This window comes from Gallus gallus, chromosome 2, assembly GCF_016699485.2.
Source record: "Gallus gallus isolate bGalGal1 chromosome 2, bGalGal1.mat.broiler.GRCg7b, whole genome shotgun sequence".
NCBI lineage: Eukaryota > Metazoa > Chordata > Aves > Galliformes > Phasianidae > Gallus > Gallus gallus.
The window spans coordinates 31,239,922-31,264,728 of NC_052533.1; the positions used below are offsets into that span (position 1 = coordinate 31,239,922).

At 40.8% G+C, this 24,807-nt stretch overlaps 1 protein-coding gene across 8 annotated transcripts in view; it reads left to right on the forward strand.

Moving 5' to 3' along the window:
- Positions 1-532: 532 nt before the first annotated feature.
- The window catches only part of STK31 (serine/threonine kinase 31), a 37,898-nt gene continuing 13,623 nt past the window's right edge, over positions 533-24,807 (forward strand). For 2 of the 8 annotated variants that reach the window (XM_040696607.2, XM_040696609.2), the window contains exons 1-14: positions 904-1,026; positions 1,139-1,198; positions 1,435-1,487; positions 2,927-3,025; positions 3,968-4,042; positions 4,795-4,953; positions 5,990-6,342; positions 8,053-8,239; positions 10,124-10,248; positions 10,930-11,089; positions 15,625-15,747; positions 20,739-20,918; positions 22,268-22,384; positions 24,208-24,327. In XM_040696607.2, the coding sequence (XP_040552541.1) occupies positions 1,147-1,198; positions 1,435-1,487; positions 2,927-3,025; positions 3,968-4,042; positions 4,795-4,953; positions 5,990-6,342; positions 8,053-8,239; positions 10,124-10,248; positions 10,930-11,089; positions 15,625-15,747; positions 20,739-20,918; positions 22,268-22,384; positions 24,208-24,327 (1,803 nt within the window). In that variant the 5' untranslated portion in view covers positions 904-1,026; positions 1,139-1,146. Of the gene's footprint in view, positions 708-903; positions 1,027-1,138; positions 1,199-1,434; positions 1,488-1,616; positions 1,753-2,926; positions 3,026-3,967; positions 4,043-4,794; positions 4,954-5,989; positions 6,343-8,052; positions 8,240-10,123; positions 10,249-10,929; positions 11,090-15,624; positions 15,748-20,738; positions 20,919-22,267; positions 22,385-24,207; positions 24,328-24,807 lie in introns of those variants that run through there. The other 6 variants (XM_040696612.1, XM_046937921.1, XM_025147428.3 and 3 more) reach the window with 6 other exon arrangements.

Sequence of the window (24,807 nt, forward strand, 5' to 3'; positions counted from 1 at the left end):
AGACCGTGGTCATTAAAGAGCTCAACTTCATGTGCCCTTGTTGATGGCTTGTTTCCTGAGAGAGGCCCTGGACTTCGAACGGGATGTCAGAGGGCAGGGAAGTTATCCCTTTATGATTCATCTGTGGGCATCTGTCTACCATTCAGCTGCATATTAACCATCCCTGGCCCCAATCCAAGGAATCGGGCACAGGAGGTACGGGCATTTGTCATAAATAGAGTGCTCTAACCTGTTAAAACGTAATTGTGTAGGTCTGAGGCAGCACTTAGCCACTTTTTGTGTTTGGAATAATTGGCTTTCGAACGAATATTTGCCGTTATTACAATGCTCAGAGTAAAAGATAACTTTTTTTCACCAGTTTTCATCCTCCTGTGGAAGAGCTGAGGTGTAACTTTCATGACACGAAGACTGGCCAGTGATAAGGGGAGGAGGAGGGGCTCCTTCTGATTCTGTGCTGCTCTGGTGCTAAATATAAAATGTGTGTCTTTCTCAGGTTGGGAGGAAGGGAACTGTGTGAATTCACAGCCAGCAATGGTGCAGAGTGGTGCAATCAGTGCAGGATCACTTTTGCAAGTTGTCAGAGTCTTTAAAGCACGTCGTGCATATTAAACGGCTCGTTTTCAGGTCTCTGCAATGCACTGACGGGCTGCCCAGGGGAGCGGTGGCGTTCAAGAACCGTGTGAACGCGGCACTGAGGGACGCCGCCGGTGGGCACCTTGGGGATGGGCTGCTGGTTGGGCTGGATGATCTCAGAGGTCTCTTCCAACCTTAATGACTCTATTCTAGGATTACTAATAAAAGCAGGAGCCTGCTGCTACTCTAAAACGAAACGGTGAAAGCCCGCCGCTCACGCCCCCCTCCCCCTCCCGCCCTTCACAGCCCTGAGGCGGTGGGCGCATGCGCAGGGCCAGCGGCGGGAAACTGTACGAAAGGCGGTAGCGCGTGCAGCCGGTAGGTGTGCGGTGGTGGTTCCTCGTGGTTAAATGCACTTCGAGCTCCCTCAGCGGGATTTAATCTGTGGGTAAGGTGAGAGCAGAGAGGGGGCTGAAGGGTGGACATCTTGCTTTTAGCCTGAGAGGGGTTTTAGGGGGTGATACTGCTGTTTTGCCTCAGCTGAAGGGAGTCTGTGGTGTTTCAGGGGCAGTCATGAGTTCTGTCATGGGTGTGTGCATGGATGAAGGCACGGAGTGTGGAAAAGGTAATGTGAGTTTTTTTTTTCTTTTTCTTTTTCTTTTTTTTACAAGCAATGTAATCTTACATTTGAGAATAAAGTTAGCCTGGTTTTGCCTGGGATGGAGTTGTTTTGCTTTATGGTCTCTCCCCCACCCCACTGGGAGGTGGGCAGAGAACAAGGGCAGTGTGGTGCTCAGCTGCTGCCAGGTTAAACCACCACAAATGTAATGCTTTATTACTATTTTTTTTTCCTCCTTCAAGCTGAGGATGTTGTGGGCTCCCATGTTGAAGATGCCATAACATTTTGGGCACAGGTGAGTTTAAAAAAAAAAAAAAGGTTAATTTAGATCTTAGAATCATAAGCACTGCACCATTTAAAACTGAAATCAGTCACTTTTCTGAAAGGTCAAAAATAATTGTCTATCCATCTGTTTGAACTGTAGCCAGGTTTCCCCAGAATCACTGTGGTTGGAAGAGACCACTAAGATCAAGTCCAGCCATCAGCCCATCACCACCACATCCACTAACCCATGTGTCTTAGTGCCACACGTATGCATTTCTTGAACACCTCCAGGGATGGTGAGTCCACCATCTCTCTGGGCTGTTGGTTCTACAAATGTTTCGTAGCCATTATGTATTTAAAAAAAAAAAAGTTTTTGATATTACCTGCAAAATACCGTGGGAGGCAACGGGAGCATCCCAGGAGGTAGCTGGGGGGTGGGTGAGTGTCTTCTGCTCTCTGGGGCCAATTTCAACTGAACTGAACAGAGGGAATTGTTTCAGAGGCATCAGGTCCCTTCCGTTTTGGGCTATATGGGCACGAGGGAGGTGTAAGTGAGATGAACAGCAGCAGCTTTCATTAATGGGTGCAGAAGGGAGAAGAAAAATCCAGGTGGCTCTGGGTTTACGTTGTCTGTTGGCTGATGGAGTGTGTGTTAGTCAGCACCTGTTTCACTGCGAGCCCCCCTGGCACAGCAGGCACTGGCCATGTTAATAAGAGCTGGGAGGGAGAGAGCGAGCTTTGCTTGTACTGTTTATGTAACACCTTCCTCTTTTAAAATAAAAGTAGATCTAATAGTTCGTTTTCTTTTGGGTTCTTACCCTGGTGTTCTGAGTCTCAGTTACAGTGTCTTACTTCATATTGAAAGGTGCAGAAGTTAGGAGTGTACTTTTGAGGATGACAGAGTGTTTAGCTGCACTGGTGTTTTCTTTCAGAGCTCTGAATGTTTTGCTTTGAATTACAAGTAAAATTGACACTGAATGTATACCACACTGCTGGATCTAACCCAGCCTCTCAGTGGTTCACATAACCAAGCTGTATCTAGAAAGTATCTGCTTTGCTTAGCTAAACCAAAACGTAAGTCTTCAAAGCAAGGAGATGAGGGGTACGCTAGAGCTGTTGTCTCTTGGGTTTATGGAGGGAGATACAAAGAACACTGAACACGTACAAAAGTTTGTGAGGTGAGATTGATACCTGGGATTTGTGTGTTTCTTGCAGAATCTGGTAATTAAACTGTTAAAAATGCTCTTTGTGGACTGTTTATTTGGGATATGTTTATCTGTCTCTCTGTGAAGTTCTGAAAGATGAGAGCAGGCTTACAAGTACAACTAAAACCACAAAGTTCTAAAGTTTGAGGCGGGACATTACTTACTTCAGTGGCTGTGCGACTGTTCTGACTTAATTTTTGTCTGTTGTAAGCCATCAAGCAGCTATTAAAAATGACAGTAACTCATGCCCTCTCCCCACGCCTAGAATATCAGTAGCTGTAACGACCTCTTGAAATTAAGTTGTGTTCTGGCAGAAGCTTGTCCTCGGGCTCAAGCAGCATTTGGCAAGCTTGATTTTAATAAGGTACGTAGGTTATGTGTATGTAAAACTTGTTTTCCCCTTGGATGTAAAAGCTTTAATTGAACGCAGCCATTTTCTTGGCTGCCTTGCTGGTCTTTATGTTGTGGGTCTGTGCTCTCCAAATCTATTTAAGAACTGCTGTTGATCCTAAAGGAGACGCTTAGTTGGTGTGAGCAAACTTTCTTTCTTTCTTCACTTCAGACCTCAAGTACATTGTGCAGCCGTATGTGTGCGTATATACATTGATGTAAAATTATGGTTTATAGCTACAGAGCAATGCTTTTCTAGAGAAGGGATTTTTTGCTGCCTCTCAGAAAGTGTGGAAGATCAGATGAAAATCTGTAGTGCTTCGTGGGCTATACAAAGCTGTGCTAAGAAGATAGTAAGAATATGTTTAGTAGCAGTTTTACGATGAGTTAAGCCTATAAAGAGTGGTAGCAACTTTTGTGTCTGTGTGAACTGCTGAAGGCTTACTGCAAAAGAAGACTGAATAAAACAGTCTATCTTTGAGCTGGTTTTTTTGTGCAGGTAAATGGCTGCCTGCATTCCTCTTGAAGAAAACACATCGGCAGTAAACTCAGCACGGTGGTGGTGTGACTGTCTGTTACTTTGTTCAGCTTACTGAGCTGTCAATGCCAATAAAATGGTGTAGCGACACATCTGTAGAAAAAAAGCCATATGAGCCTGCTGTGTAAAACGTTAGTTCTTACAGTTGTAAGATTTTCTTTGAGCTGTTGTTTGTGGAGTAGAGGTTTATAGTTTTTGAAGCATCTAGCATATGTTGTTATGAGAGATGGGACATCAAATGCGTCACTTTGTTTTCGTAGTGCTGTTGAGATCATTCTAGCAGAGTGAAAGTAAGATTTGCAGTGTATGATGAGTATCATTTTGATCTATGCTTGTATTTTCAGAATGCTGTTCTTGATCTCTTTTCCTAATTTTCAGATTTATGGTGGCTGTTTTTCTGAAGATAGATGTTGGTACAGATGTGTGGTGCAGCGTATGATCAACAATGAAAAGGCAGGAACATTTCTTTTCCGAGTTCTTATAAATATATCAGCTTTACTACGCTCCTGCAGGAAATAAAAGCAACTCCTCCATCCTCCTTCTAACCTTCCTGTCTGAATAAATATAAAAACCAATGAATATGGATGCGTGACACAAATCCAAGCGACCTGTAATTTTGCATGTTGCTGATGAGAGGACTGACGAGACATGACATACTTGCAAAGTGCTCTTGGGATGTCCTGGGGAAACAAAATAAATCACAGGTGGTAGTTAATGTTGTTAAACGATGCAGTTTAATTTCAGACTGCTGAGGGGTGAAAACAGTGGCTGTTGTGTGACGTGTTAGCACTGATCCAATTGCACTGCAAGGGTTGTTCGTTGCTTTTGGGTTGCTCACACAGAAGGCTTGTAGTTCCTGTTTAAAGTGATGATTTCTGAGCACCTTAGATTGTGTATCTGCCTATGGAAGGAAATCTTCTCTATTGTAGTTCTTGGAGGAGGAGAAAGAATGTCACCAGTAAGTATGTCGTGGTACTCCATGCCATCTCAGATTTTACACAAGTGTCAGTATGTGTTTTCTGTAACTCTGCCTTTCTTTGAGGGGTGTGTTAGACTTACTATGGGAGGGTCTGATTTCTGCCTCACACACAGTACTGTGTCACGCACGTTTGTTAAAATGCTTGTACTGTAGTTCTTTTCAGTGCATGTTTTGGTAGGAGGTTCGCATAACTTCTGCTTAATTATATTTTATATCATTGTTACAGTGTCAGGTATTATACATTGACTATGGAAATTCTGAGATTATAAATAGATCAGAAATAGTCGAAATTCCTGAAAACTTGCAATATCCAAGTGTTGCCAAGAAGTACAGACTCTGGGGACTGCGGCTACCAGCTGATCAGAACTTAAACATGTTTGACCAGGTGAGTGGCAGATCTTGAAGCACTTATGATGTGCCTGCAACAGATGGTGCCAAATGTCTATGTAGTGTCTTGAGGAGTTTTCGATGAGCTGAGTGTTCAGCTGTGATAGCAGGACATGCTGAGAAGCACTGATTGCTTGCCCTGAATGTACTCCACAAGCTAAAATGGTTTGGTTCACAGTGTGTTGGGGGGGATGATTTTAGAGTATGCTTTTGCAGTTCTGCGTACTCGGCAGCTGTTGTTAACAGGACTGATAACAGCTCAAAGCTGCTCTGAATGGTACTGGTCGATCTAGTTTTGAGTGGTCTCCTTCTTGTGGACACCACTCATTCTGCACTCTTAAAATTATGCTCTCGTTTTTGGTGCCTCCAGCGCTTCACCAGCAGCTGCCTTGAGAACAGCAGTGCCAGAAGAACTGAACGGGGAATGGCTGTCTTGCTTGCCTTGTACCTCCGTGCCGTTCAGAGGAGATACTGAGACCCCTTGTGTATAGAGTCTCTTTGTGGTCCTATTCACATTGCTTAATGTGATGAAGACATGAAAATCTGTTACGATTTGTTTGGTTTTTGTTTGCTTGTTTTTCCATCACTTTGTATTGCTTGCAGTAAAGCTTTCTTTGCTTGCTGTGTGTTGAAACTATACCTCTTTCCTTCCTCTGGTCTCTTCCAGTCTTAAGTTTAAGTGGCAGCAGCTTATATTCAGAGGTGGCTGAACAAAAATAAAAACTGTTAGTTGATGGCATTTTGGACTTATCTGTAAATGATACCAAATTCTTCAAATTTAAATAATGAGGGAGAAATGTTGGTGTTGATGTCCAGTCTGGCGTTAACAGAGATCAGATCAGGTACAGTCAGAGCTGTATAGGTGCACTTCTGTTTCAGAATAAGCCTGTCAAACAGAAGCTTTATTTGTGTTGCTCTTTGAGTTTTGGTCTTAAATTGTGTTTTGGTTTGGTTTCATAGCAGAAGGCTGTCTAAAGTGAGTTGTAAGTTTTCAAAATGACCAGTACACAACATCAGTGTGTTTTACTTCACAGGGGAAGACGTTCTTGGGTAGCCTAGTTTTTGAAAAAGCAATAAAAGTACGACAGAAGGCCAAGCAGAAGGATGACACCATTCTTGTCCAGGCAGAATGTGAGAAAGTAGACATTGGGGAAGAGGTGGCCAAGGCGGGGTTTGCTGAAAAGTACAGATCTCCTGGAAGCACTGAAGATGTGGAAAAGAGAGAAGATGCCGTGCAAAACCAGTGTAAGAAGATGAGAGCTCCTGCTCAGCTGTGGGTGAACAAGCCTGGTCACGCGCTGTGCAACCGTCCCAGGGTGTTCTTGGACCCTGTAGCTGCCCCTGCAAGGAATGAGGTTTTTGCTGGAAACCGTATGATTCTTACCAAGTAAGGCAATGGGATATCAGGGGAGGGTTTGTGTGAGTGTCGTGATCAGTGTAGTTGCTGGGATGTGTTTATATGAGAATGTGGTGGGGAAAATGAGTATCTAAAATGAAAGGTTCTTTTCCTGTCTTCCCAGCACTCAGTAACGCTGGTACTGAGTGGATGGAGAGTACGTATACAAGTATGTGTGCGGTGTGCTGTAGTGATGAGAGTTAGGACAGTAATCTGTACAAAACCTGTTCGTTACTGTTGTTGCATGTTGTTCTTCATTTGCTTTCCAAAGAGAATTTTGTGTATCTTAATGTGAGACTTCTGAAAAAGTAGGAAGTGTAGCGTCTGTTAAACAGTGAACCATAGTTGGAAGTGAAGGTTGCAGAGTATTGGGCCTCTTTGAGATTCTGCAATGACAGTCAGTGATATTCATTTATGCATCTGCATAATTGCCACAGGCTTGTCCTCGAGATTCTTGGTAGCTATCCCTGTTTATTTACGTGTATCAAAAACTCATTGGACTCAATGTGGAATGTGAAAGTACATTCACCAGGCAGGACAAACATATTTTTGTTATTTATTTGTGCAGGAGCTCAACTGTGTGTGCTTATAAGAAAGCAAGCCAGCAATTGCAGTCTGAAGTAAGCTTTAGGGGGTAGTGATGTCTGCAGCTTGTAATTACACTGACAAGAGCGAGTGGTAACTTGGCAGTTAGAGTTGTCAGAAATCTTTTAAAATAAACTTGTCCTACAATTGCTAGCATTGCCATGGCAACAGGCTGCTGGGGAAGATGTTTGTGGGTGGAAAAGATGGTACTTCTCATTCAGAGGGCTGCAGTGATGTAAGAAATTATATTCTTCTGAAAAAAAAAAAACAATAAAACCCAAAACAAAAAACACCCCCGAACACCCCAGCTTGTTTAAAATCCCAATGAAGTCACCTAGGCAATCCTATGCTCTTAACAAATACTGATATGAGATGAAGAACTCATCAAAGAGGTCTGAATTTATAACATAGTGCCTTATCATAAATCACTTAAATACTCTAACCTGTTTTCCAGGTTATATACGCTCCAAATCTAATCATTTAAAAAGAGACAATCATTATTAAGTGTCATTGTTGCAATATGTGTCTCTCACTGTTGAGCTAGCACTGCACCCCAAAGAATCCTGTCTGGTCTGAGCGGCTGGCAGCTGCAGATCCTTTATTCCATTTCCACATATTCTGGTGATTTCTAACATGTTGCAGGAGGGCCATAATCATGAAGGAGAATGAAGCAGAAAGAAAAACTGTGATGTAACTAACGTCGTGCAGGCGTAGAGATCCAAAATGCTTCCCTTAAAGTACTTCAGCCTGTTCAGTAGATACAAAATTGGAATTGTATGGACTTTGGCTGTTCTGAGTCTGATGTGTGGTACAGCAAGATGGATTTTTTTTTTGTTGGATGGAAAGGCATTTGAGTTGGTGGTAGTAAAACATAAAGGGTTATCTTCAAATGTGTGTATGTTCTGCTTCTTGTTTGTTTTCTTCAGCGTTGTGTAACAGTCTTTGAAGACTCCAGTGGACACTGTTATGCTTTACTTCTTCACAATTTATAATTATGTAGATGCTTTTATAGTTTCAGTAATGACTACAAAACACCCCCAAAGAGACTATGATAGTATGAAACAATGCACATTGTGGTGGTTTTTGTCTTGTTAATACCTCTTAATTTTTTTAAAGGGACAAAACACCAGCTTCTGCCCCAGTGCTTAACAGAGGTTTGGCATGTGTGAGAGATCAGAATCTGGCTGAAGAGAATGACATCTTTGAAGAGGAGAAAGGAGCTCACAGAAAGGAGAATCTAAATCTATTGAGAAGACAGAAGGAACTTGAACTGGAAGTTGAGCATCTGAAAGGTGAACTTCAGGTATGTGGACATGAAGAAACAGAAAAGCTTCTTTCCTGGTTGCAGATGTTTGTGGTGGTGCTTCTGTCTTGTAGTTTCTTCAGGCTGCAGTTGAAGGCTGTGCCCTGCTGTGTGATCCTGTTGTATTCCAAACTGGTTGGACAGAGGCTTGGTTTCCCCCAGTGCAGGGCACGCTGTCAGCACTGTCATACGCACCGTGGTCCAGGCTACACCCTCACTCCCTTGGGTGTATGTACCAGCTTGCTGCTGCATTTGGTGCAGTTTGTGCTTTGAGTTCTACATTTTGTGATTAAAAACACGCTTTGTTGCTAAGGATGTTGTCCATGCCTTTTTTCTCACTTAAAGGCTAAATAAAACTCTGTACACTAGGCTGAAAACTCCAAAGCATCACAGAATCATAGTAGCTGTTGAATTTTAGGACTGGAGGAAAATGTTTGTTTTCTTAATTGCTGCTTAATAGAAAAGATGCGAATACCACATGCTTGTATTTCTTCCAGGGAAGAAACAGTCTTTCTAATGTTGTGTGAGGAGCACAGTGCTTAATTACTGATAGGTTTAAAAATGCTGTGTGGTTTTGTGTGGTAAACAGCAGTAGTGAGAAAAGATCAGTGTGTGAAGGGATGTAATTCTTGCATGAGTTGAGAAAAATATCTTGCAACCTCTACACTTAAGAGATAAGAAGGAAAATGTACCATTGTGTGAAGCATTCTGATGCCCTCAATACCAAGATTGCAAAGAGCTCTTTCCTATTTCTTTCTTGCTTTAATGAGACTACTGGTAACCAGTCTTTCCCTTGAATACCCACATTTCTTCGTGCACTGACCTGTTATGATAAGGTTTTGTCATCAGCTAAAAGCACTGTTTGTGTACTCATGCAAATGAAATTTACAAATAACAGAATAGGATCTGGAGCTAAGAAAAGTTCCTTATATTCAAGGAGTTCTTAAAAGTGTTTCTTAACTATATTCTGCTGATTCTTTTTTTTTAAGGTATTTTCTACAAAATGTAATTACCTTTTTGTTTCCTGGAAGTAAATGCTTTAAAAGAAAAGGTTGTGGATGTTCTGCTGAAGTATGAAAATCTTTGCTTGTTGTTAAAAACAAGCAAAGATGTGTGATGTGTTTTTAGGAAGGGCTATGGGTGATGGTGGCTGCTTTGAGGAGTGCTTCAAAAATGTCCTGCAGTCATTAGGCTTTAAATACTCTTCAGTAAATACAAAACTATGTAAGTTCTTCTACGTGCCCAGTGAGGGGGTGGGTGTTGTTCTTGTAGGGGGAGCTTTACTATATATAATACATATGTAGCAAGTCTAAAGAGGTTGACAGTCTCTGAAGACTATTCCATTACTTGAAGTGGGGTTTATAAATGCATCTCAGTGGTATGAAAGCAAGGGCTTTTAACTTCAGGTTGTCCCTTGTAGGATGTAGCCTGATCTGTTTTTTCTTGTTTTTCTGCTTTGTGCTGAGAAAATTCTTTGTGGGAAGATCAGTACGGTTACAGTACAGCAAGAATTGTACTGCACTGTTTTGAGGTGTGATGATGAGAGAAAGGAGTTGAATGTGGTCCCAAAAGTGACTTCCCTGGACTGATGCATAGGAAACTTTCAGTAAGAAAAGAAAATATGCTGTATTGTCTTAGGGGTTGCTAGCAAACGGGGAGTACGCTTAAACACATTGCTACTAAAGTGAGAGGAAGGAAATGAACCAACGACCTGCAAGAAGCTATTAAAAACAAACACACTTTCATATTGCTTTTTGTGTGCCAAGGCATTTTGTTAGTGTTTCAATAGTAGCTAGGCTTTTTAAGGTCTAAACTATGGTCTGTATATTAGTCATCCCAGCTGATTCCATCTTTCTCTCTGAAATGTTACTCCAAAATTGATAGATAATTAATCAAGAAAAGGAAGCATCCAGGAAAAGAGCTGAACATCTCGAGGAAACCCTGCATAAGTACATTGGTACAAAAATGAGAGATTTGGCTGCTAATGTGAAGGTGTTGAAAGAAATAAGGTATGTATTTGTTTCTAAAATAGTACTTTTTATTATTGCCCTGTTTATCCCCTGAAAGTGTACTTTTTGTTTCCCAGGTACTTTTCTAAGAAAAATACAGTGGTGGGAGGATAATTCCCAAAACTAAGGCTTAAACTTGAGGGTTTTGGTTGGTTTTTTTTTATCACACTGGGATTTGTATTGCCTTTCAATTCCATCTTTAAGGAAGATGCTCATTACTATTTAGTTTAGGTATCTTTATTTCTTGTAGAGGTGTATCTCATTGGGTAGTTGCAGTTACCTCTAGTATTAAAAGAAGGAACAAAGCTGTAGTGGGGCCGAGACTTAAAATAGAGATGACTGTCACTGCCTTTAAGGAGGAACATATATAATAGTCAGTTACATGTTCATAATACTTGAGTAAAGAAAATGTAAAGGGGTGGAATAAGACAGAATAGAAATTAAGAGCTAATACTGAGGTATAATGAACATACTCTTGGTCCTTCCTCCTTCATCAAAGTGGGATTTAACAAGTGAGGGAGGCACACTGCTACTACTGCCTTGTGGTAGAAACTAGGTTAACATGATAGTTGTCAAGCTCCATATGTCGAAGGTGAGTGAATAGCATTGATTTCTAAACTGCTTGAGTTCTGGGGAAAAATATTTTCTGGGTAAAAAGTCTGTTTCTTCTTTAATATTCAGGCATGCAAAAAAGAGCGCTGGTTTTGGGGAGCAGCTTTCACAAGCCATAAAACTGGTTACAGAAGGAAATATCACTGTTCCGTGTTCCTTGGAAAAGTTGCAGAAGCTTTGGACAGAGTATGACTTGGCTCAGGAGGTGATTCGGTTATGCGAAAATGTGGTAGGTTTTGACAAGAGTGTTTTAGTCTTATAAGTGTAGCGGGGTATCATGAGCACAGAAAGGAAATGCTGCCTGGCAAAAGGCAGACATCAGAGCTTTGTTACCTGCTGCAACTGATAAATTTATGAAGTGTTATTTTTCTGTTAAACGTAGCCTTCTTTGACAGCCTTGATATTTATGAAGACGTCTAAGGATGTCAGAACACGTTGACTACAGGGCTTCTATTCTGTAATAATTAAAAACCGCTTTAGCTGTGCAGCTGATGTGTCTTTAAAAGCTTTCCTGAAGCAGCTTGCCACTACAGTATTATGTAAGTCTTTCCCGTGGGGGTGAGTAGGGAAATTTGTATGCAAATAGCAACTGTGCAGGAAGATGAGCTTGTACGGGGGAAAAGTGCCATCTAGTGAAACTTCGCAGCTGCTACAGTTAGTGAAAGCCTGCCTGAGTACGTAGAAGTGGCTGTGATGATAAATATGCTTACGTACTGCCTCTCAGTGGAGGTGCTGCTTTTGAGAACAGGAGGGTTCTGTGCTCTGTGGCAGGTATTGTGGTGTGGTGGGGCTGGGAAAGTAGCAGTGCTCTGGGAAGATGGCAGCAAACATGTTGTATTCTCATATAAAACCTGACACCTTTTTAAATGTCTTTGCTGAAAAGGTATTGCAGCACTTCAGTGAATTTAATAGCTCACAAAATGGACTAAAAAATAGAAAGCCATATGGTTGAATAAAATACATTCTGTTTTTGTGCACGGGCAAGAATTAGAACATCTGTAGCATAGCACACATTCAGTTGCTGTAGGTGAGAAGGGGTTCTCTTATTTACTGAAAACTTGAGTCAAATGTTTAAGATAAGTGTTAGTAAACATGCAGTGTTTTGGGCTTGCTTTGTATAGGCTGGCTGGCAATATAGAAGAATAGCTGCTGCTGCTACTTTTCTTTCTTCTTGAGTTGCCAACCTCAGGAAGCAGCATTCTTCCAGGAGAAGCTTTGTGAAAAGAGGTCTCAATTTTGATGAGTGCTTCAGGATTTTTTGTTTTTTGGAATGAATTTACTGGAATATGTTAGACCATCTTGATATTGCCATTCTTTTTAGTTGTGAATGGTTAATGATGATGTTGTCTACAGGATGCATTATAGTGTTGAATTGTTAAAGCAGTTGAAATGCTATGGACAGACTGCACTGTGGTCTTCCAGGTGTGTTTGTTTAGCCCCGTGTTCTGAGTTGGCAAAGTGTGGCATCGCAACAGCCTGAAAACCAGTTCTGTTCAGAAATGAAATCCCTGCCTTCCTGTTTGACGTTGTTCCTAATTATTTAAACCAAGGTGTACGTGAATGGTGGCACAGACTCTTAAGACTTGTCAAGAGCCTTCTCTGGCTCTCAAAGATTCCTGCTGTGGAGGGTTGTCATGGCAGTGTCACTAATATTTTAAATAGAGGAAAAGGAGAAAAGGCAGGAGTTGTGCTAAGTGTCAGGTATCCCCTAGGGTGCCTGAGAACTGCAAAGGGTGTGCAATTGGGAACGTGTGCTGAGGAGTAGAGCTCCCTGAAGAGTTAATTTAGTTTTCAAGATGAATTGCTGGAAGCAGGATGTTCCAAGGCTCTTGTAGAATTTCCCTGCAGATATAAGAAATGTCCAAGATGCTCACAGTAAAATGGTCTGCTTGTTATTTCTGCGTGATGTCCCTATTTAAATATTTAACAAATTTTTTTAATAGCCAGCAACATCAACATCAGTGTACTCAGTTGCACTTTGTTTCCCATTTAGTGGAAATGAGGTGCCAGTGCATAGGAAGCCCACTGAACCCAAACAGATGGAAGAAATAGCTGCCTATTGAGCTATAACAGATTGTTTCACTCTGTTTGCTTTGTCTGTCAACTTGGCTGTCAAAATTAGTTTCATAAAGTTAAATCTTGCTATTAGATCACCTGAGCAATGTGCTCTTCCTTAACTTTCCACTCTCCCTGTAACAAATCTGGTTTGTCAGCTCTTGAAAGTAAATGTACTATGTTTCTCCCAAAGCAAAACATCTTAAACACTATTACAGGTGAGTAAGCCTAGTAGAATTTGAATGTACTATAAGTGGTGTTTCAATATTCATGTTCTGTAGTTTCATAGTTGATTTACCCCAATTTAACTTGGTCACTTCTGATTTGTTCTTGTTTTTTTAATATTTGCTTCATTTATTTAGACTGAATATCCCCAGATGAGGGTGCATGGTTAATTTATTTGATCTTGAATAAACTGATTATGTAATAGATATCTTGGAAACATAACAGTTAGTGAACTGAGATGGTACTGAGGTCTGATTTGCATAAAAACATGGGTTGCTCATCTGGAGTGGAAGGGCTTAAAAATATATCTGAAAGCCGTCATCAAATTGGATGTAAACTGTATGCTCAGTATGGGGAAGATGTATGCTGAAATAGGAAGGATATTGATGCTGGTTACTTAAGCAGTTCTCATGTGAAACTTTACTGCGAGGGTGGCAGCTTTACAGGTAAAGGAACAGGGATAATTACAAGTTGCTCTGATTGCAGCGTATGGTCATAGTGTAACTTTGTAATGCAAACACTGCATTCTCGGACACCATAGGCTGTGTTTTATGGAATGTTGCTTCATTTATGCTTCGGAATTAGAAACAGATTCAAGATTTGCTTATGAAGGTGGGATAAATAGAGCAGTTTAATGAGGATGCTGATTCCAGTGCTAGTTTTAACATCCTGCAAGTTAGTAATTTGCGCTAAATAAAGCCAAAACCTGATGCCAAAAGTAGAAAGGGACTGGAAACATGGATTAGGAATTATCCATGGAAAGGGATGCATTATTTTTTTTTCTTTTGCTTATGAGGTCATGGATGGACAAAAAGGCACTGATGAAGTGGTTGCACTATTTTACCTTACTCTTATAGTCTTTAATAATAAAGATTGCTGTTGTTGGAAACAAGTTGCTATGCTGGTGTTTGGTGTGACTGAGACTAATGGGGTGCTGGGGTTTTTGTGCGTGTCTGTTTGAGGTATGAGATGGATAAGTCACTTTTCTAGGTGTAGTTTGAGAAGTTTTCAGCCTGTTGATTCCACTGTCTGCTGTTGTGAGGAGCTTAAGTCTTTGTAATGTCGGCTTTTAAAATAGGTAATGCTCTCTGGAGTTGCATAACAGGCATTTCCTGAGACATGCGCTGTTGTGTGTACCCAGTGACATGGCAGACATGGGAAGGAAGACTTGTGGCTCTTGAGCCTCGTATTGACTTCCTGCACTCTTACTCTGTCCTGTGTAGACTGTTGATGCTAGTGCTTGAGCTGGCATTAGTTGGAGTTCGGTTACCCAGTGGAATCTTCTGCTGCACTTGAGTCTCTATTGTTCCCGTTTCTAAAGCAATATTTTGCAGAAATCTTGTCTTGTAAAGTGTGACACCTTGTGATACAGTGTGCTTCAACATTTTTATGCTGTGTTAAATATTCTTTCACAATCTAGCCTGTAAAAATAGTGTGTGCTCTTACTTACCAGAAATGCCCAGAAAGCAAAGTGCCTTTAAAACTTCTTTTGGTTGGTTGTTGTTTTCTTAAGCACAGAAGCAATACTTTAAGTTCTGTTTTAGAACTTAATTCACTGGTACTTATTTTTTATTATCCAGTCCATTTATGTCTTGCTGGCTGAATTACATCTGTTCAATTGCTAATCTGGGCTTTAGGTTTTAAAACAGTGTATGATGCAGTTCGTGGTTTTATGTACAGCTAGTTTGACCAACTTTCTCTTTCCAGGCCTTGTATTGCATTTTGTCCTTGTCTGATACAGACAAAAGGTTTCTAGTCCCTTTGCAGATACTTAGAAACTCTTTGGTCATCTTCTAAGCTTTCAGTGGAGAACCTAAATTAAACTTTCTGAACCCCTGGATTTTTGCTTGTGTATACATAATGGATGCATGATATTTATATGGTATTTATTAGTGGAAAGTGTTCATTTAACTGTTAGATGTTGGCCCCAGGTGAAACTGTTACTAGTGCCCTGATTAACTTTTGCCTTTTGTTTCTTTGCTAATTGCCTTCCCCATGAGACCACACACAAGATTTTTTTTTTTTTTTTTTTTTGGAGAAGTGGAGGAGAGAACTTGTCAGGGCAGTGTGTTACAGCTGCATCATCTTGGTTTACCTTTTATTATTTTTGGAGGTGAATGTAGAACATGCCTGTAAGTCTTTACAGCAGGTCTGTAAAGCTCTAGTTTGGCTTTTCACATTCATATGTGTTCTATATTTCTGTTGGCACATTGTGTTAAATCATTGTTGAAAGAACACTGAAAACATGTTTGAGTGTAGATTCCAACTTCCCTCACCCATTCCAAGAGATTTGATATTCATTAGTCTGTTAGGTACCTTGTCTGATATGAATGTGGGATTCTTCTCCCAACAACAGAGCTAATGCTGCTAGTCATCTAGAGGAAACTTCATTTCCTAGGAAACTACTTAAGTGTTCTCTTTTATCATCCGTGTTGTGTGTGGCATTGGTGTGCAAGTTACTGATTTGCTTTTCTTTCTGCATAGGATGAAAGAGATGAGTTGATTACAAAAAGAAATGAGGTGCAGCAAAACTTGTATTCTGTAGTTAAAGAATTTATTTTGGAAGTGGATCAACTGTTCATCTGTGAGCGCTCGAACATGTTACAGGTATGGCAGGAGGTCTTATTACTGAGTCTGAAACATTGAGAACCTTTGGGAATGTTTCTTAAACATCTTATGGTTGTAGACCTAAGCAGCAGATGAAGCTTAAGATCTCACTTCTGAGTTAAGCTGTACATCTGACACTTGTGGTTCTCAGCATTTCTTGCGATCTTGGGCTTTGGGATGTTTTGTTTGTAGAAGCAAATGATTTTGATCCTGGGTTTGGGCAGGAGTCTTGTCTTAACATACTGTGTTTGGTAACTGACAAAAGAACTCACAAAGCACAGAGAACACAGTAGGCAAGCACTGATAAGAATGTACAATTCAAGAAAATTACAAGTGAGGAAATAGTCTCTGTAGATGCAGTAGGAACTCTTGAAAATTACTAATGGAAGCACTACCAAACTGGTATTGGGGATTTTATTACTGGAAATAATTTATTTTCTTCTTTTTAACTGCAGAAATACTGCTTCCATTTTGACTGTGCAGGTGTGTTTGGACAGGAAAAAAGGTTGTTAGTGTGACAGCTTGTACAAATCCTGGACGCTTGCTGGGAGATAGAACTTCATGATCCTTGAGGTCCCTTTGACTCAAGCTATTCTATGATTCTTCCACAAAAGTACATAATTGGGTTCCTATGAAGAAGTGCCCCAATTAAAGACAGCATGCAGATTTGTATAGGGTTGAAGCAGCATTAATAAAATAAAAGCATCCAGCTTCTAAGAGAATTACTCAATTTGTAATGGAATTATTTTATAACACTATTTGGAAGTATGCTTTGATGCACTTGTGTTTGATTACAGGTCTGAAATGCAGGTTGGTGTCGTCTTAAAAATTTGGATGAGTATCATTTCATAGTTTTCCATACTCTGGGGCCCTGCATAGGTCCTGTTTTTTCAAACAGAAGAAAAAGGTGATTTGGTTTGGGTTTTTTTATTATTTATTTAATTTTGGGGGTATAAATATAAAGGTTGTGTTGTGCTAATCCACTAGGTGGTAGGCATTAAACGTTCCCTGGATAACTGTACTGCAGTCAAGTTGTAATAGTTTGTCTGGCAGATATTTGAAAGAATACTGAAATGCTGCAGTGTGTAATTGAGTTCTGTGCTTTAGCTTAACTGTTTTGATGCCCTTCTCTTTTATTAGAAGGTAGATGATACAAGTAGTTTTTCTGAATAGAACAGGAAGATTCAGTGAGAGCTATAGCTGCTATGTTATGGAGCTGAAGAGGTTGTACTCTTTCTCTGGGACAGCACAGTATTTTCCTCTCTCAGAAGAACAGGAGCTTGGGACCTAATGCCTGTCTCACTGAGGCTCTACATTGCAAACCCACCCTGTTGCCCATTGCTTTTGATTTAAGACTTTTTTTTGGTGAGAACTGTTACTGGCCTGAGCTACAGAACAATTCAAACAGCTTCCACCTCAGCTGAATTCAAGTGACTCAAATAGACAGTTTTTTAGATCCCTGCTTTCCAAGTGGTAAAATTGCATTGGTTAAGAAAAGATGTGTGGGCATACATATTGTATGTTACTTTACAGTTGGCTAGGGTGAGCTGAACAGTTGTGAGCTTTTCCATGTTAGCTGTCCATAAGCATGAGGTTAGTTTCTGGTAGTGTATTCCTTTCCCTTTGAATTCCACACTTGCAATTCCACGCTTGCATACAGTGACTGGTTTCAATGTTTGTGGGCCACTGAACAGTCTTTGGGTGGCAGCTTGTTATTCCTCTGAAATCTGTTCCCATATCCTTCTGCTGATAAAACTGCTAATGCTTCAGAAAAGTATGTTTATGTAAAAGATAAATGGGAAGAAATAGGACTTAACTTATAAGACTCTTTTCCTTGAGGACCAGCTAGAATACATTCAGGCGCTCTTCTGGTGTGACTGGTTCTGTTTCTGTAGGCATATCTTATTCATATCTTATTGTGCCACCTGGCTCACTTGCAAATTACTGTTTTAAGCAACCTATTATACTGACTACATGCTATTTGCAATCAAGTTAGAATTTTATAAGATCGTATTTTATTGCCTTTTGGAAAGGCTCTTGATGAGTGACTTAAATTATGTTACGTGTTGCTTTTTCAGTAGCACTGACTGAGTTTGAAAGAGTCTTTGATGTTGACTATGTGATTTTGATGTTGACTATTGCATTAAGAGTGGAAAGAGTAGTGTTCTGTTTTTTTTTTTTCCTGGTCTATATGAGCAAGATGTTTTTTGGGAAGGCTTGTGAAATTTAAACCTTTTCCATCTGAGAAAAGAAAATAGTGCAACACTATGTATAAGTAAACTTTCTTTAGCCCTTTCCAGAATTTCTGTAGTCATCTTACTGCAGGGAACGGTGTGCGTAAGTGAAATAGTTCATTTTCAGGATGCATTTTGAAAGATGAAGAATGCCATTTGTTACGAAAGCACAAGACAATCTAGTCAAATCCTAGAATCATAGAATGGCCTGGCTTGAAAAGGACCACGATGGCCATGTAGTTTCAACCCCCCTGCTATGTGCAGGGTCGCCAACCACCAGACCAGGCTGCCCAAGAGCCACATCCAGCCTGGCCTTGAATGCCTTCAGGGATGGGGCATCCACAACCTCCTTGGGCAACCTGTTCCAGTGTGTCACCACCCTCTGTGTGAAAAACTAACTCCAAATATCTAACTTAATCCTTCCCTGTCTCATTGTAAGACCGTTCCCCCTTGTCCTGTCAATATCCACCCTCGTAAACAGCCATTCCCCTTCCTGTTTATAGGTTTCCTTCAAATATCAGAAAGCTGCAATGAGGTCTCCCCAGAGCCTTCTCTTCTCCAAGCTAAACAAGCCCAGTTCCCTCAACCTTTCTTCATAGGAGAGGTGCTCCAGCCCTCTGATCATCTTAGTGGCCCTCCTCTGGACCCACTCCAAGAGCTCCACGTCCTTCCTGTACTATGGGCCCCAGGCCTGGACGCAGTACTCCAGATAGGGTCTCACAAGAGCTGAGTAGAGGGAGACAATCACCTTCCTCTCCCTGCTGGCCACCCCTTTTTTAATGCAGCCCAGAACACAGTTGGCTTTCTGGGCTGCAAGCGCACACTGCTGGCTCACGTCCAGCTTCCACCAGGACCCCCAAGTCCTTCTCGGCAGTGCTGCTCTCAAGGAGATCTTCCCCCAGTCTATATAAATACCTGGGGTTGCCCCGACCCAAGTGCAGCACCCTGCACTTGGCCTTGCTGAACCTCGTTAGGTTCTCATGGGCCCGCTTCTACAGCCTGTCCAGGTCCCTCTGGATGGCTTCCCTTCCTTCCAGTGTACCGACTGCACCGCTCAGCTTGGTGTCATCTGCAAACTTGCTGAGGGTGCACTCGATGCCATCGTCTTTGTCATTGATGATGTTGAAGAGCACCGGTCCCAAGACTGACCCCTGAGGGACACCACTTGTGACTGCCTCCACCCTGACACAGAACCATTAATTACAGTCCTTCAGCTGCATCCAGCCAACCAGTTCTTAATTCGCTGAACAGTTCAACCTTTGAATCCACACCTCTCCAATTTAGAGAGAAGGATGTGGTGAGGGACTATGTGAAAGGCTTTGCAGAAGTACAGATAGGTGACATCCATTGCCCTTCACCCATCCACTGATGCCATCACTCCATCATAGAAGGCCACCAGATTTGTCAGGCAGGATCTGCCCTTGGTGAAGCCATGCTGGCTGCCTTGAATCACATCTTTGTCTCGTATGTGCCTTAACATCGCTTCTAGGAGGATCTACTCCATGATCTTCCCAGGCACAGAGGTGAGGCTCACTGGCCTGTAGTTTCCCAGATCATCCTTTCTCCCTTTCTTAAAAACAGGAGCAGTGTTTCCCTTTTTCCAGTCACTGGGGTCTTCACTGAACAGCCATCATTTTTCAAATATGATTGAGAGTGCCTTGGCAGCCACATCAGCCATCTCTTTCAGAACCCTAGGCTGGATATCATCTGGCCCAATGGACTTATATACTTTCAGTTGCATGAGGAGATCTTGGGCTTGTTCCACTGTTACAGTGGGAGGGAATCCATTCCCTAGACCCTCACCTAGAGGTTCAGGGTCCTGGCAGACATGGGTCAAATCCCATCCTCCAGGGAGAATTCTACCTTTTGAGCTGTGGCAAATAACGTTTAAGCATCTTTGTAGCTCAAGTGTTTTTCAGCATGACTTTCTACTTGGATGCAACGAAGGCTGCCTTTTATTAAGATAAGTGCTGTCTGACATAGTGACCTGCTTGTTGTTCAGGTCATTTGACTGGTCTTATTTTTAAAAATGATATCTGTTTGCCCTGAGCTTTAGCTTTTGTGCCTTTCCTGTATGTGTACTACTGATCTGTTTTCCAATGCAAATCAAAAGGAGGTGTTTAATACTTTTGCCAGAATACTTGGCATCTAGATGGAAGTAAATGTTTCTAGACAGTGAAAATAGCTTCAGAGGTCCTTGGAGATATCAGACACACAGATGGTTTGGTTCCATCTGGAGATCAATGTGGTGATGAAAGTGTGTCAGAAGAGATTTGCCTAATGACTCTTAACGGGAGGTATCAGTGTCCAGAACCATTCATTAGACATCTGGCTGCTCACCTTGTTCCTTAGTATAAGTTCACTTTCTCCAGAGGAACATTGTAAACTGAACCTGTTCTTGCTTTTTGTCCTGATGAACGTGGTGTCGAAGTCCAGTCTGTAAGTAGAAGACCCCTGGAACACTTCTGTCATGTTATGATCTGTTTTGTGTGATCCTTCTTGAAGGGAGTATCAGACTCAGTAGCATGTGATTCATTTCTGTATTGTGTTTACTGATAGTCATAACACCAGGAAATTTGAAAGGAAAGTGGAATATAAAAAACTTCACTCTAAGAGGATTTTTGGTAGCACTACCTGCTGACATAAAACTATTTCTTACTCTTTCTGCATTAAATGTTTTTTTTTTTTTAATATAATATACTGGTAAAAAGTACTTTCTATGTGCCGACATGCTCTTTTTGTTTGCTTGATGCACAGGAACTATCTGTTTCTCTGGAGATGATTTATGGTCAAGTTTGTGAAGTGAATGACTCTGAAGAGGTATTTCAACAGTTCCTTAAGTGGAAGTGTGCTAAAATAGAGGAGTTCATTGATATTAGAAATCATACAGATGCTGCTTTGCGAATTCTCACTGACCTGTTCAGCAGCATCCTAAAGGTAAAGCAAACAAGCCTATCTTTCCTGTTCCTGGAAAAGATGAAGTATGATGTATATAACCAAGCTTGTGTGCAGTAGTCATTAGTAGAGAGGGAGATAGATCTACTGTTCATATGTATGAAGCCTTAGCCATGGTACACAGGGAGGAGGTGTTTTTTGAGGAACTCATACCAGGCAAGGGTTTATGATTTCATATGAGAGGACATCTTTTATATTAAGCGAAGTGCTTCTGTGTAACTTGTGTGTGCACTATCTAATCCTTGTGTGACTAAAATACTTTAAAGGATTAAAGTAGCCTTAGGATAGAAGCACCTCATACTTTAAATATGGAGGTTGGCAGCTCTGCCTGTAGCAGGAGGGTTGAAGCTTCATGATCCTTGGAGTCCCTTCCAACCCAAGCCATTCTGTGATTCTTTAAATGTCTGTCATCTGGTGTAACATCCGTCAAAATGTAGAATGGAATTGGATTAGTGATAGATAAAGATTTTTGGTTTTAGAGAATGAATTGTTCCTTTCCACTGTGTGACTCCAAAGTTTTTGGAAGCTATATACCATTTGAACATGATTACAGAAGTTTTTGTTTATTTAAGACAACAAAATGTTTTTGTGATCTTTAGTGAAATACCCATGCTTGACAGGTAAATAAATGAGGAAGAGTTTACTGCTTCCTATTATGACGATGTGTATTGCACATTAAATACAGAAACAAATTTTAATTGCAGTTCTGACTGCCAATGTAATTATCTGTTGTGTAGATGAAAGTAACAAAGTTTTGCCAAAAACAACATCCAATGCAATTGTAAACTGATCTTACTGATTCAATCCAGTGTTTTCTGTATCTCAAAGCTATTAGTTCTGCCTTGTATGGAAACATTCAAGGTTTCCTAGTGGAAATCTTTAACTTTACATCACTGTTTATCAGCAGTGAAACAGATCCCAAGGTTCATCTTTATCTCAAGCAGCAGCATATTAAAAAAAAAAAAGCTCACTCAGCACTGGGAGTGCCACAGTGAGCTTTGGTTTCAGCATTTTGCGTATCACTCTGTGGACAGCACTGATGGGATTTGCCTACTATATTTCTTATATTTTTCCTTAATCATAGTGAGACTAGGAAATTAAAATGTGATTAAGGCAAGAGTCAACTTTTGCTTGGTGAATTTGCAGCTGTTAGTCCTAGAAATTGCTGTATCACTGAAGTGTCAGGCAGATAAAGGTGATATTTGACATACATTCTGATTAGATCTCCATTAGTAATGATTTTTGTATTCTCTTGTCTGTTTTTCTAATTGAAAGCTAGAAGACAGTGAGAAGATAGCAAGGCTGATTTTATTTTTTTCCCTCTTTTGAAGTGTTTTGACCTGAGCTCAGAAGCATTTTCTGATATAGAGGAAGTTCCTGGTAATGTGGATGAAGCTCTCAAAGAAGCCGAATTGTGTATTTGCAAAGAGCTGAAGACAGACTTAACAGTATGTTTTCTTTCCTAATTTTGTTTTATTTTCTTTATTGGGCCAGGGGATGGGGGGAATGTGATGAAAAATCACTCCAGTTGTTCCTTGGAGAGAGAGAAGACTGTTTTCCAGGCAACAGGCAGAGGGCAGCCTTGGGTTACAGGAACTTAGCTCTAAGACTGACTTAACTAAGAAATACTGAGAAAACTGATGCTTCCCTTTGTAGAAGCAGAGAAGCATTCTTTAAGCTGCTGTGAGTTCTGGTGCTTGTGCTGAAAGTATAAGTGATAAGTTTTCTGTTGCATCTCTGTGGGTGTTCTTCCAATTTTAGTGACAAAATACTATTAATCTGCTTTTTGCACAGGATAAGTGTTCTTGCTTCATTAGGAATCTTTTGATACTTGTGTCAAAGTTTTCTCCAGTTGTTTACCTTTTCTGCTGAGTTTTTCCTCCATCTTTTGCTAACTCTTATAAGTACTTGTGTTGTCTATGTGGTGGGAGTCCCTTCTGTGCCACAGAATCATTATGGTTGGAAAAATTCACTGAAATCTAGTCCAGCTGTTGACCCATCATTATCAATATGTCATTGGCCTTGACCATCTGGACACACAGCTGGCTTATGGTGAGCCACCTGTCAACTAACACTCCGAGATCTATTTCCACTGTGCAGCTCTCTGGTCGATCGGCCCCAAGCCTGTAGCATTGCATAGGGTCATTGTGACCAAAGTGCAGCACATGGCACTTAGTCTTGCTCAGCCCATCGATCCAGATCCCTTTGTAGAGCCTTCCTACACTCAGGCAGGTCAGTGCTTCTTTCCTACTTGATGTTGTCTGCAAAGATATGGAGGGTGCACTCAGTCCCCTTGTTCAGATCCTTCATAATGATATTAAACAGCATTGGCCTCAGTACTGACCCATGAGGAACACTGCTCACAACTGGATTGCCAGTAGGATTTAACTCCATTCAGCACTGTTCTCTGAGCCCAATTATCCAGTCAGTTCTTTACCCAGCAATGAGGACATCTGTGCAAGCCATGGGCTGCCAGCTTCTCCAGGAAAATGATGTGGGACACAGTGTCAAAGGCTTCTCTAAAATTTAGATTGACTACATCCATAGCTTCTCCCTCATCCACCGCATGGGTCTCCTGGTCATAGAAGATCAGATTTGTCAGGTAGGACCTGCCTTTGTGAACCTGTGCCTGCTAGGTCTGATCCTCTGGTTATTCTGCACATGCCATGTGATCACACTTGAGATAATCTGCTCCATAACCTTCTCTGACATTGAGGTCAGGCTGATAGGCCTGTAGTTCTTTATCTAGTTGTAGATAGGTGTCACATTAGCAAGCCTCCAATCTGGGAGCACTCTGGTTGAACAGGACTGCTGGTAAATACTCATTTATAGAAGTCATGTCAGTGTGGTCATGTCAGCATGTGTTGCACCTGTCCTCTAGTGTAGTATCATACTAACAGCAAACCAGCATTAGTTTGCTTGTGTCTGTTATCTGCAACAGAACCAGTGACTGCTTTGAAAGAATGGTTGTATACTTTGGTGCCTGATATGTATTTAATCATTCTATACTGAAGAAATTTTTTTCATAGCATGAAATAGATTCTCTGTATAGAAGTGTTCAGCTTTATTTTACTGAAACTATTGGCTGATCTCTTGAACTCGCTAACTTTCCTAACTTTCCTTTTCCAGTGTCTTTAAGATGAAAAATCTAATATGTGAGTTTATCCACTATCTGCAGAATTTATTAGTTAAGTTTTTACACATTAAATGTTAGTGCGTATAAATAGCGGATGACTCTCAAACTTTAATATTAGTTTGTAATTCCATCTAGGAGCATGACGAGAAAGAGAAAGGAATAATTAAGAGTGCATACAGTAAAGTTATGCAGAAAGTTTGTCAAGAGCAAGATCTGATCACAGTCATACAAAAAACATACTTGGCCAGTGTTGAGGTTAGTTCTTGACTTATTTGTGTTGTGCTGACCTGCATTAATAATGCTTTCTGTCATACCTTTATAAAAGGATGTAATTTTATCTTTCCTCTCTTATAGTGGGAATTCTGGGTGTATGTTGGTGGTGAGAGGTTGATTAAGCTAAAGTTTGAGTGAGTTAGAAAATACTTCATTTTGTATGAATAGTGTTGTGTGTTTGGGTGGTGTGTGTGGCTGTGTTGTTGCTTTGCTAAGGCAATGGGAACCGTAATCTCTCGATTTGTTGCAAATCTGTAGTATGTAACTTAAGGGAACTTACTTTAAGTAGGATGTTTTCCAGCAGGTTGTGAATGTAATCAAAATTAAATACAATAAAAACCCCATTTTTATGGGGAAGATTCTGAAAAGCTGAATTCAGATGGGCTTCAGGCAGTTCCTCTAGTGCATTGGCTTAAAGCATTTTAAAATAGAATTCTTGAATGTTTTTCTGATCTATTTTTT